The following is a 13,198-nucleotide window of genomic DNA, read 5'->3' as shown; positions in this document are numbered from 1 at the left end:
CTTGTATGACAGTTTGAATGATCATAGGCTGGCAGGCCAGGCCACTGAGGTGTGTTAACAGGCTTCTAGGAATTAATTGGTTTGGTATTAAAAGTAGTCCTGAATGTTGGAGACTTCTGAAAGAATCCATAGAATGTGATTGTGGAGGGGCTGAAGGTGCTACCCGAGTGGTCTGTGCTGGGGACGACGTTGGTACCGTGAAGATAACTGGCACTACAGAGTGGATTGTTTAACGTGGGGGACAAATTAGTTTAAGAAGCTGACATATTGAAAGTGACTAAACGGCCAGTAGGTAGCTGGAAATGTATGGGCCCGGCGTGAGTGCAGGGGAAGTCTGGGCTAGAGCTTGTGTGGGGGTGGCGGGTCTGGGCCTCAGGAAGCGAGGCGGGAGGGGCCTCGAAGTCGTCTGTGCGGGGGTTTTACCCTGGAGCTGCCGGATCGTAATGTGTGTGTTTTCAGTCTGTACAGGCTGTTCTCATGGCACCTGGAGTTCGGCTCCACTGTCCTAGAGTAGTCACAGCAGAGGGAGGGAATGACATCTCTGGGGGCGAGAAGGGAGAGGGGCATCGAGGCACTTAACAGACACTGACTGTCAGCCTTGTGTGGGTCACTAATTAGCTGGAGCTGCTGTGAGACAGGAGCCAGATAGGGATGAGGCTCGTCTTGTAGGGGAGGTTGGTGTAATTACAGTTGTGATAAATACTGGGAAGGAAGCGTACAGGTGCCATGAGAATTACAGCAAGTAGATCTAACCTAATTTGTGGAAATAAAACCGGAAAAAATGAACATGGAGACAAGGGAAAGTGTCTCTCTCTACGTACGTTCAGAAGTGATTGCAGTAGGAGAGAGATGGGGGAAGTTAAGCGGGGAATTGAGCTTCCATTTGGACGCCTGCCAATGTGCGTGCCCTTCACTAGGGTCCGACGTGATGGAAGGTTATGAGCCTTTGGAGCACGTGTTTTAGAGTCACTGCCTTTCATCCAGTCCCTGGCAGTGGGGGTTCCAGTGCATTCTTTTTGGATTGTTCTTACCCCAGGAGTTTACATGGCTCCTTCAGGTCTGTGCTCAGATGTCCCCTTCATGCTGAGATGCCCTCCTCACCCTATTTAGAACTGTAGCCCTTCCCTTGTTGTGTTACTTTTCCCTGTAGCACTTAACACCCGCTGACACACTATATACTTATTAATTGTATATTTGTCTATTGTCTGCCTCCAGCTAGACCACGAGCTCTATGAGGGTATGGATTTTAGAGTATTTTGCTCACTGGTATAGCTCTACCTCAAAATAGGCCATGGTATTGAATACTTCTTTTTGAAACGATTGAATAGATGAAGGTAATTAAAAAGTAATAGGAATATTACCTATAGGGGGACAGTTGAAATAATGAAGGCTTTTTCCACATAGGGAAGGAATAATAGATATTTGACAGAAGTGGTCACTAGTTGAGATGAACTGGAAAAGGGAAAGTGAGGAACATTCTAGAAAATAAAAGGAAATAAAGGACTTAGATGGAGGAGATCAGCTTTGGCAATGAGGAGAGATACCCTCGAAGACTGAGAAGACGGTGCTGATAGGAATGGCTAACTAATGGCCGTTGCCTTTGATCTTTTCTAATATTCCAGGTGGAATGCAAGCGTTAGGACTTCATCTGACAGATCCAAGTCAGCGTCTTGTTCAGAACTGTCTTTGGACTCTTAGGAATCTTTCAGATGCTGCAACTAAACAGGTAAATTCGGAGTAAACCGGCGCCTTGGCGATGGAGTCGAGATGAGTATGTCCTGAGCATCTGCTTTTATTTCCGTAGGAAGGGATGGAAGGTCTGCTTGGGACCCTTGTCCAGCTGCTGGGCTCAGATGATATCAACGTGGTCACCTGTGCAGCCGGAATTCTGTCTAATCTCACTTGCAATAATTATAAGAACAAGATGATGGTGTGCCAAGTCGGTGGTATAGAGGCGCTGGTGCGTACTGTCCTTCGTGCTGGTGACAGGGAGGACATCACTGAGCCTGCCATCTGTGCCCTTCGTCATCTGACCAGCCGACACCAGGAAGCAGAGATGGCCCAGAATGCCGTTCGCCTCCACTATGGACTGCCGGTTGTGGTTAAACTCCTGCACCCACCATCCCATTGGCCTCTGATAAAGGTAAACGGTCAAATTGAAAATGAGCCACCTCTAGCCAAGGCTGGCTGTCCAGGCCTAAGGGGTTGATAAGTAGGAATTGTGTTGTGTGCCCGTTCTTTATTTTTCCTTCTTCTCTTCAGGCTACCGTTGGATTGATTCGAAATCTTGCCCTTTGTCCAGCAAATCATGCACCTCTGCGTGAGCAGGGTGCCATCCCACGGCTAGTTCAGCTGCTGGTTCGTGCACATCAGGATACCCAGCGCCGTACATCTATGGGCGGAACCCAGCAGCAGTTTGTGGTGAGTAAATCTTAGCAGTGACACCTGACCACCCAAAAGGAATGCATAAATCCATAGGGTCCTCAACTGCTTTGATCGTCGGCTCCCTCCATTCTCTGTCCTGCCTGAAGGGTTGCTTGCTTAATGGCTAAAAAAGCCGACATGTTTCTGTGGCTGCAGAGAAAATAAGGAATAATGTGGCCCCTAGTGATGTTTCCTTTGACATCTGTGCATCATCAGTCTTACACGGGAGGGTGGGGTGTGATTCACTGCTGTGGGTCATCCGTACAAGGGTTCACTCCTTAGGGAGTAGCAGGGCCGTTATCTGAATCCAAGTCTGTCTGATCTCAGAGCCTCTTATTCCCCACAACGTAAGTTTTACCTATAAATATTTAACACACCTTTTACTATCTCTTTCAGGAGTGGTTTAAACTATTTACACTGACCTAAGATTACCAATAAATGTCAAGAATAAGTAGTAGCATTTCTGGACTCTTGACTCATAATCTCAGCCTAAAGCTTTGATACCAAGTTTGCAGTCCTAACACTAGCTAGCTTCATGACAAGTAAAGACATTTCTGAATCCTCAGAATTTAAGAGTCAGACCTTCAAACAGTTCTTATTTAAATAAGTTGCTTTAGAAAACAAAGATGGACCTTACCAGAACAGATTTTGGGAATCCCCAGTTGTTTGTTATGCACTCATTAGGGGACGTTGGCCCTGTCCATTCATTACTTTTGGTATTGATTGGTGAGTGTCCATGAAGTGGCTTAATGAATGCAAAGGGTACCTTTTATTTTAAATCTCTTCTCTAGGAAGAAAGGAGTGTTTGTGTCCTTATAAAAATCAAGTTGTTTATAAAAGTAGCAGAATCATAACCGTTTTAAAAACTCACGGAAAGCAGGTAGTGCTTAGATTTTGCAAAAGCTGACTTCCTTCTCTCATACAGGCTATCAGTTGAAAAGTCTGGGGGAGGTGAGGAGTGGATGTTCTGCTGGCAGCTCAGTAGAATTTTCGTAGTTGGTGATAAAACTTTGCTAAGTTTTCACCAAATGTACGTAGGTGTACAAAAATGGAGCATGTGAAGGAAAACCGCCGACATAGTCTGAGTGTTGCTTTCCCGTCTTTGTGTATCTTTCCTTTCTCGTTCTCTCGTACAGAGAACGGTTGGTACCCTCTCTATTAGAAAGGTCTTTGGGACTCCGAGGTATCTGGAAGCTGTCCTTCCCTGTACAGCGCTGTGTGTGGGCGGGAGGGGTGCTGCGTGGACCTAGTGCTGCCCCACGGCCCCCTTTCAGTGACACTCCGCTAATGAATCCTCCTTCGTCCTGCACTGATTGCAGCTTCTGGGAAACTTTGGGTGTATAATGTGAATAACTAGTAATTACCACTCAGGACAGAATGTCTTTCAAGCTTAAAGCTCGAGGCAGGAGAATGCCCTGTTTGTAACCACGCTTCTCTTGGTAGGAGGGCGTCCGCATGGAGGAAATAGTTGAAGGCTGCACTGGGGCTCTTCACATCCTCGCTCGGGATGTTCACAACCGAATCGTGATCAGAGGACTCAACACCATCCCATTGTTTGTGCAGGTGTGTTGGTTTTGAGCGAGGGGTTCTAGATTTTGTGTGTCTGTAATAGTTCAGGATTTTAACGATAAGCAGCTTTTCAGGAAATCAAGGACCAAAATAAGGGCACCATTTACTATTCATCTACTGTCATTTATAAAATGACAGCACTCTGCCCATGCCCCCTGCCAGAGTATAAAAGAGAATCTCAACGTGCAGTGTCCTTTATGTTGGATACATTTTATTTTATGACAAGTCCCTTCATTTTGGGGGGCGGTAGGAGAAACATTGGGACTAGAGGCCTCAAGAAGAGGGAAGAGACTTTGCACTCTGCTTTTCGGGGTACTCAGTTTTGGAGGGATGACAGCTGGTCTGGGCTGACAGAGCACAAGCCTCAAACCACCCCCTGGGTTTTCCAAATCTTAGTGCGATGGAAACTCTGAAGAAAGGGTTTGTAGCTAAAAATATACTAGGAAACCACAGCTCTGGCACATTCAACACTTTGGAAAATAAATGTAGAGAATCCAGTCTTGAGATATATAACGATGCTTCGGTCAGTGGAGGAACACACATAACGACGGTGGTCCCGTAAGATTATAATGGAGCTGAAAGCTTCCACCACCTGAGACGTAACAGAGCACAGCACATGACTCACGCTTGTGGTGCCGCTGCTGGACACAGCCTATACTTACGTTGTGTCACCACTGCCCACAGTCTTCAGCACAGTAACTGCTGTATAGGCTTGTAGCCTACGAGCAGTAGGCTCTACATACAGCCCGGTGTGGAGCAGGCTGGACCACCCAGGTTTGTGTAAGTCATTCCGAGATGTTCGCACAGCGATGAGATCGCCTGAGGATGCATTTCTCTGGACAGACCCATGTCATTAAGCAGGGCATGACTATGATTTAATACACGTCGTAGGAATGCCGCTTACACTCTGAGTTGGGAATGTTTGCACCAAAGTGGGGTGCGTGCTGTTTTGATTTAATCAGGTGTTGTCGGTGTGTGTTTTCTCCCTAGCTGCTTTATTCTCCCATTGAAAATATCCAGAGAGTAGCAGCAGGGGTCCTGTGTGAACTGGCGCAGGACAAGGAGGCCGCAGAAGCCATTGAGGCCGAGGGGGCCACCGCTCCACTCACAGAGCTGCTGCACTCGAGGAATGAAGGTGTGGGTAAGTAGGAAAGGAACCGGAGCTGGGGGCTGGGCTGTGTGTGGTGAAGCCTCAGTTTTTCCTTAAGGGCCTTTTTCCCGTCCTCTCCCAGCAACATACGCAGCTGCTGTTCTGTTCCGAATGTCTGAGGACAAACCACAGGATTATAAGAAACGGCTTTCTGTTGAGCTGACCAGTTCTCTCTTCAGAACGGAGCCCATGGCTTGGAATGAGGTAGGCGGAGTGAGTGCGTGTATTTGGTGGTTTGCTGGCACTGTGAGGCAGTGCGTGATGCCCCAGAACAATCAGGGTCCGGTCACTGGCGGTGGCTGTGTCCTTGGCCTGTGTTCATTCTTGGAGCTGTATTAGCAACTGCTCTGGGGAGAACGACAGCTTTAAACAGCCTGTTCAGAGAGAACAGGTTAAACTGCTGAACCTTCGAATTCATGAGGGAGGGAAATGAACCAGTGACCAGATTAAAATACTTGTCAACAGGACATAAGGAAAGAGGTAATCCGTTAAATATTAAACACTGTTAGTTGGAGTCAGTTTATCGAACTTTCCTTTAATGCTCAGTTTTCGTCTCCTTTTCCACTTGAATTTCTCTGAATTTTGTCTTCAGTATTTGTCCTCAGTACAGAGTTGTTCATTGAAACTTTAGAACCACCCTGACAGTTTATTCAATTATGGTGTATAGTCACGCAGTGTATTATATTTGTTGGAAGAATAGGAAGAGATCCTATATATTGTTAGGTGAAAGAAAAGCAAATTGCCTAACAGTGAGTAATGTGTTACTTGGGTTTTTAATAAGCAGTCCTAACATGTTCCGACTTGAGCTCTGAACTTCCTACCCACCCCTTTCCCCAAACCTGTTCCTGTCATAATTTTCACCATCTCTGCTAATGGCAGTTTTGTCTTTCCAGCTATTCAGGCTAAAAATCTGTTTTCATGTAACATACCCTGTTAGGTGGGGAGACACTTGGCCTGTTTTGTTTACTGTTGTATCAAGTACCTAGAATGGTGCCTGGTGCATATTACCACGTTTCCCCAAAAACAAGACCAGGTGTTATATAAATTCTTGCTCCAAAAGACACATTAGGGCTTATGTTCAGGGGATGTCATCCTGAAAAATCATGCTAGGGCTTATTTTCTGGTTAGGTCTTATTTTCAGGGAAACACGGTAACTACTTACTACGTGAATATTTTTAATACTTTGTGCATTGGGAAGACATGTTCCCTAGGTCTCAGTGGGTAATCTCTGAGGGGTGGAGTTTAAAGTATCTGTATGATATACATCTGTATTTTCTAAGTATTTCTGTGATGTTTGAGTTCTTTGTTTCTTTTGTAATCTGAAAATGAACGTGTTTGCAAAATACTGGAGAGTATGACGTGTACTTAAAGTGGAGAGCTTTCATCTGCTTCTTTTCTTTGCCTCGTGCCCGTTCATCTAGACCGCTGACCTTGGACTTGATATCGGCGCCCAGGGAGAGCCCCTTGGATATCGCCAGGATGGTATGTGGCTACTATTTCTCGATTAACTTCAGATCAAGCTACAGATCAAAGCTTTATCAAGAGGTGGTTTGCTTGTCTGGAAACCAGTGTTGGCAGGAAAGTGGTGGCTGCCGTCATAGGCAGCTCTTAAATTCCAGAGTTAGCAGCAGCGTCTCTAATGGAACATGGATTCTGGGCCACACACTGAGCACGAGCAGGTCACACCCGACAAATCCATGTTACTGCTGAGGCTCGGGCCTCTGCTGTGCGGGACAGGACTGGCTTTGTTTTGTCAGAGAAGCCCTAACACCTGTGCCTGCAACCCACCCAGGAAGTGAGAAGATGGTCAACTCCTGTCCCCAAGCCCAGCTCTGGGGTGGAGATTTACAGAGTTACATTACCAAGATTTTCAAAAAGCTAACTCAGCTCGTGGTAATGGAGATGCAGCCATGGGTTAGACCACTCTCAGCTATAACTATTCATCTGAAATTTATAATCGTAACTGGTTATTCCCAATTACTAAACCACTATAAGCCCATAAGCTTCTTACCTTGGCAGACATAAATGCCAGCCCTTAAGATAAAACGTGGAAACAGTGTCTTGAGTTTTCTCAGTACTTTCGTGGGTATCACCTATACTTTTCAGCAGATATATTCCGTCTGCCAGACTTGTGGGTTCCTGCCTTCCTCTCCTGCCCATGGCTTCGTGATGCCTGCGTGTAGACTGGTAGATTGCTGCCTTTCTCCTGAGGAACTTAGCATAGCCTCATGGGTGCCCTGGCATCGGGTAATGACTTGGCTGAAGAAGCTTAGAAAGCAGTGCTTTCTGACAGGTGTGCTGCCATTGGATGCCCCTGATAACCTCAGTGTTAACTTGTCTCTCTCTCTCCTCCCTCCCTCCCCCCCCCCATTTTGTTGCCTCCCCAACTCGCCTAGACCCCAGCTATCGTTCTTTTCACTCTGGTGGATACGGCCAAGATGCCTTGGGTATGGACCCCATGATGGAGCATGAGATGGGTGGCCACCACCCTGGTGCTGACTATCCAGTTGATGGGCTGCCAGACCTGGGGCATGCCCAGGACCTCATGGATGGGCTGCCGCCAGGTGACAGCAATCAGCTGGCCTGGTTTGATACTGACCTGTAAATCATCCTTTAGGTAAGAAGTTAAAAGCCAGTTTGGGTAAAATACTTTTACTCTGCCTACAGAACTTCAGAAAGACTTGGTTGGTAGGGTGGGAGTGGTTTAGGCCTCTTTGTAAATCTGCCACAGAAACAGATCCATACTTTGAAAGGAGATGTCTTAGAACATGTGAATGTTCTCAGATTTCTGGTTGTTACGTGGTAATGTGTGGAAGTCATTAACTTTGTTTTTTGCCACAGCTTTTGCAACTTAATACTCAAATGAGTAACATTTGCTGTTTTAAACATTAATAGCAGCCTTTCTCTCTTTATACAGCTGTATTGTCTGAACTTGCATTGTGATTGGCCTGTAGAGTTGCTGAGAGGGCTCGAGGGGTGGGCTGGTATCTCAGAAAGTGCCTGACACACTAACCAAGCTGAGTTTCCTATGGGAACAATTGAAGTAAACTTTTTGTTCTGGTCCTTTTTGGTCGAGGAGTAACAATACAAATGGATTTTGGGAGTGACTCAAGAAGTGAAGAATGCACAAGAATGGATCACAAGATGGAATTTATCAAACGCTAGCCTTGCTTGTTAAAAATTTTTTTTTTAATATCTGTAATGGTACTGACTTTGCTTGCTTTGAAGTAGCTCTTTAATTTTTTTTGCAGTAACTGTTAGTTTTTTAAGTCTTGTAGTGTTAAGTTATAGTGAATACTGCTGCAGCAATTTCTAATTTTTAAGAATTGAGTAATGGTGTAGAACACTAATTCATAATCACTCTAATTGTAATCTGAATAAAGTGTAACATTGTGTAGCCTTTTTGTATAAAATAGACAAACAGAAATGGTCCAATTAGTTTCCTTTTTAATATGCTTAAAATAAGCAGGTGGATCTATTTCATGTTTTTGATCAAAAACTTTATTTGGGATATGTATGGGTAGGGTAAATCAGTAAGAGGTGTTATTTGGAACCTTGTTTTGGACAGTTTACCAGTTGCCTTTTATCCCAAAGTTGTTGTAACCTGCTGTGATACGATGCTTCAAGAGAAAATGCGGTTATAAAAATGGTTCAGAATTAAACTTTTAATTCATTCGATTGTGTCACCTTTTTTTCCTTGTTATTAAATGGTTTGTGAGGGTAAGACATTTATTTAACTGAGCTTCATCCTGAGGAAAACACACAGTAAACTAATTTAAGTTGTAAATGATAGAGCCTTACCTCTAGATGGGATGTTAGCCAGATTTCTTTAGTACTTGGCCCTGGGTTAAATAGCACCAAACATTGTTTCAGCTTTGAACCTTGTGATTGGTTCTGAGCTCCTGCAAGAGGAGAGCTTCTGCCACGTCCCACTGAAGGACTCTGAAGGACTCGGGGCTTAGCCCCTATGGCCAAGACTCCTTCAGCCTGGCATCTGGTGTCGGAAGTCCTGGCCAAATGGCCAAAGGCCGCCTCACCGGGAAGGTGTCTGGTCTGGGCCACAGAGCAAAACTGCAAGCCAAACAGGCACCCCCAATGGGCAAATGATTTCAATCCATTAAGGTAATAATGAAGCGTTAAGTACCTGGGTTTGGACTTCAAGCTCCTTCACATAAGAGTGACTCACTTGTAGAGGGGAATTCCTTCAACTCCACTTTGAACTGACAATTAAGATGGTTTAAGTGTCGGTGTTTATCTGAACATAATCAGAGAAGCAGAATGGGCCTTCTTCCACGCTGTCTGCTGGGGACCCTGCCATCCTGGTGGTAGGTCTGACATGCTTATTAGTTCATCCCTCAGGCTGGAGTCGGCAGACCTGTTAAGACTTGTGTTTCGGACTTTAAAAAGATTCAGTGTTTTGTGCTTAGGGAGGGCTGGTTCTGATTTACTGTGTGTTTCTGGTAAGATCGTGACTATTAGATAAATACATCGGGGTTGCCAAAAAAATGTATACATATAACTTGTATTCATCTTTTGTTATCAGTATCTATTATTACAATTTCCAATAGTTTTTTTCCTTTCTTAAAATGTGTATACATTTTTTTTGGCACCCTCTGTATATCAGTTCCTTTTTGTTGAAGATGAGCTTCATCCGGGGAGGACTTTTGGTGAAAGCCTCAAGTTCACTGTGGTCTAAAATGGAATTGGAATTGGAGAGGTAGCATTTGTGTACCTGGTGAGGTGACAGGTCTTAGGCTTTGTTTGCAGTGCGTGACAAGTAGAACCAAGCCAGTATTGCAAGAAGCTTAACATGAAGAACTACAGCAGGGTATTTCGTTTACATTTTTAAAACCAGAACACATTTTCAGAGCTTTCCCTAAAGTCACTGTATCTTTGAAGTTCTATTGAAAACTTAATATGAAAGTTAATCTGATTCAGCAAGGTGGTTCTGCACTGTGTTTAGAAGTGCAGAGGGCCAAGACTTGCCCTACCTGCTGGCAAGGCCTAACTGGAAAGCTCGAGGTGGTTAACACTGTTACCGACAGATAGAAGGACACATGCAGGTACGAGGAGGAGATACAGACCTCGACACTACTTTACAGGGAGCACAGGAAGTCAGAGTGAAAACCGGGACTTCTTAGTAATAAAAGGGGGGAACAACGGTGGCCATTTGGATGAAATTAATGCAGGAAAAAACCCATGACCAACAGAATACCAAGATTTTAAATAAAACAGGATCAGTATTAATGATTTTTCTTTCGCCTCAAGTTCCAGTATGGCTGTGTGACAGCCCACACATGGGCCCACTAATCACCTCATTCACCCCAAAGTGGCCAAGCTGCAGCCCCAAACGAACTGTACACAGTACTATGGGTACATCTCAGACTAATACTAAACAAAAGCAAGTCACAAATGCATGCCGGGGGCTTTCACTGAGCCACACAAAAGGGCAAACTATTTTCAGGAAATCATCCATATATGGTAAAACTAAAACAATGATGTGGTCACATGACTATAAAATCAGAATAGTGGTTACCTGGGGCCAGGTGCATAGGACATTGGATTCCACTGAAGTGACCACCACTGAGCTGAAGAATGAAGTTTTTTCATGTTGATGTTCTAGACATGAGGCTTTGATCTGATTATTTGAATCTTTGAGATAAGTAAGCTTAACTCTTGTTTGGATTACTGTAATACAAATAAGATCTGCATTGTGCTGTTTGGTTTAATAAGCAGAGAGCCAAGTGGATGACTGCAGTTTTGTTCTGGTAGGTGAGACTAACTGCCTTTCCTCGCCTTGAATGAGTCACCCGCCAAAGGCAATTACAGAATGACGGAGGGGGTGCGGGTGGGGCCGAAAAGGTAGTGCTTCCTTTTTCTTACCCGTGTGTGTCCACTCCACCTCCCCACCCGGTGAGACTCCTGTAAGCTGGAGGGAGATGACTGGCCGCCTCTGCCACCTCCACGTCAGGACGCCACGCCTCCCTGGGCCTGGTTCCCACAGTTCCTCCTTGCGGCCTCACCGAAGCTTGAGCTGTTGGCTAGTCTTGTTCCTGTGCCACTCCAGACAACTCTCCCAAGGGGCCAAGCCCCTTTCTCCTGCCTCAGCACCTGCATTTATCCACGTACCAGAGACTGTTCTAGGTCATAGGTTTCTGCTGCTAGGGGAGACAGAAAGGAGGGCATCTTATTTCAAGTGGAGGCGGGAGACACCCAGTTGCTCTCCTGTCACTCACCTTGGACAAGGGCCTGGGCTCCCAGAGCCCCACTTTCTGAGCTATACTACAGGTATTACCTGAACCTCATCAGGTAATGCAGAAAACCTGGTGATACGGGAAACGAGAGCTCAACAACTACAAAGAGCCACGAGACAGTAAATCTGTTGCTGCGTCCAGCAGACCTACCTCCTGAGATGTTCGGATGGTTCCTCTCAGGTCCCCTGTACTAGAGTCACCCCAAATAGTTCTTCCCAGGGACAGGTCACTGGGCACCTCCTCTCAGGCAAGGTCGTGACGCTTTAGGCCTGCTGCCCTGTGCGGCCACTCCTCTGGTCCCAACCTATGCTCGGGCCTCCCTTGCTTCCTACCTCTGCGACTTCAGTGACACCATTGGCCCCTGGGAGACTCAGCCAGAGCTAACAGCTGACACGTGGAGATGGTAGGAAGGGGAGGGCCAGTGGTGCCTGGGTCTGGGCCCCTTGCCACTGCCCATATCCTGAGAGCTCTGATGGGGGCCAGGGGCCAGCTCTTTTCTCACAACTGGAGCCAGCCTGGGAAGCCAAAGATGAGGGCATGGGGAGGGCAAGGAGAGGTTACTGCCCTCAGCCTCCCTCTGCCTGCACAGCCAGCCTGCTCACGTCCCCTACCTCTGAGCTCACTGGGACTGGGGCTGAGAATGACGAAAAGGGTCCCCTAACTTCAGGCTAACACCATGGTATGCAGCTTGGTGCGCACTAGCTTGAGTACCCTGGCACGCTGGGCGGAGCAGCTTTGGCTGGGCAGTAGCACTGCTGGGGACCTTCATCTGTGCCCCTTGCCTACCAGATAGATACGCCTTTCCTCAGGCAGGCGGTGCTGTGGGGCTTGGCCAGTAATGGTCAACTCAACAAGTTCCGGACTGTTTAAACCTTCCTGTTTTCCCTTAAACAGCAAAGACCTCCCTATTCAGCGGAAAAAGGGAAAGGCATCTTTCATTGCTGTGAAATACTTCTGGAAGGACGCTAGGCCCAGAACTCTAGGGTGGTTCCCCCAAGAACTGAATTACAGGGAGAGAGCAGATTTCCTGGGAAAATGGAGCCCTGTGCCTGTTTCCTGGGCTCCCAGGCAAAGCAACTGGAGCTGCAGGCCCAGTTCTGGGTGCTGTCCGCTAACGCCCGGCCCAGGAGCACAGGCAGACCCAGGCAGGCCAGGGCCATGGGTGGGTACACAGCCTGGTGACGGGCACACTGCCCAGCAGGACGTCACGTGGGGCCACTGCCTCATGGCTGAGTAGGCCACACGAGGTCACAGAAACCTCCTGGGTGGGACTCCCTCTTGTACCCCAACTGTTTACAGCTCAAGCTCTGGATGCCCCCTCGGGGACCAAGGGCTACGGAGTCTGAGTCCGAGTTCAGCGAGCGAGTGGACTGGCTCCTGAGCCTGTTTTCTCTGAAACGAAGCTAAGGCCTGCTTTGCTGGTTGTGGGGATTAAAGTAAGGTAATGGACACATATGCCTTTGACAGAGTTGGGTACAAAGCTGCTGCTTTTCATTATAAAGCCAAATGGAAGTTGTCAGACTACCCAGATCACTGGCAAAGTGGGGCTGTTCGTGGCAGCAGGACAGCTTCCTGTGATGCCACAGACAGGGGTGCCCACATGGCTACACTTCTGCTTGTGCCACCCGTTCTGTGTGCACGGCCGCTGCTGCCTGGGACAGACTCCCACCCAGGCTTGGGGCAGTTTATCAGGGGCCAGTCCTCTAAGGGCACCAAGCTGGCAGCAGGAGTAGCAGCTGTTGGTGTAGCCTAGCCCTTCTGCTTGGCAGACTGGGAACCTGCCAAAGAGGGAACTCGCCCA

The 13,198-nt window shown here is 46.9% G+C and overlaps 1 protein-coding gene across 7 annotated transcripts in view; it reads left to right on the top strand.

The window, feature by feature from the left end:
• Nucleotides 1–8,819, top strand: part of CTNNB1 (catenin beta 1) — a 39,617-nt gene extending 30,798 nt beyond the window's left edge. For 3 of the 7 annotated variants that reach the window (XM_019727561.3, XM_019727564.3, XM_088798236.1), the window contains 8 exons: nucleotides 1,623–1,726; nucleotides 1,805–2,143; nucleotides 2,263–2,421; nucleotides 3,868–3,987; nucleotides 4,984–5,134; nucleotides 5,226–5,347; nucleotides 6,565–6,625; nucleotides 7,540–8,819. In XM_019727561.3, coding sequence (XP_019583120.1) covers nucleotides 1,623–1,726; nucleotides 1,805–2,143; nucleotides 2,263–2,421; nucleotides 3,868–3,987; nucleotides 4,984–5,134; nucleotides 5,226–5,347; nucleotides 6,565–6,625; nucleotides 7,540–7,748 — 1,265 coding nt within the window. In that variant the 3' untranslated portion in view covers nucleotides 7,749–8,819. The remainder of the gene's footprint in view (nucleotides 1–1,622; nucleotides 1,727–1,804; nucleotides 2,144–2,262; nucleotides 2,422–3,867; nucleotides 3,988–4,983; nucleotides 5,135–5,225; nucleotides 5,348–6,564; nucleotides 6,626–7,539) is intronic. The other 4 variants (XM_019727563.3, XM_074312576.2, XM_019727562.3 and 1 more) reach the window with 2 other exon arrangements.
• Nucleotides 8,820–13,198: the final 4,379 nt, after the last annotated feature.

The sequence above is a fragment of the Rhinolophus sinicus genome, chromosome 5 (genome assembly GCF_057876585.1).
Source record: "Rhinolophus sinicus isolate RSI-liver-muscle chromosome 5, RSI-T2T, whole genome shotgun sequence".
Taxonomy (NCBI): Eukaryota; Metazoa; Chordata; class Mammalia; order Chiroptera; family Rhinolophidae; genus Rhinolophus; species Rhinolophus sinicus.
Note: the sequence above shows the minus strand (reverse complement) of the source record. Positions and strands in the feature narration are given on the sequence as shown.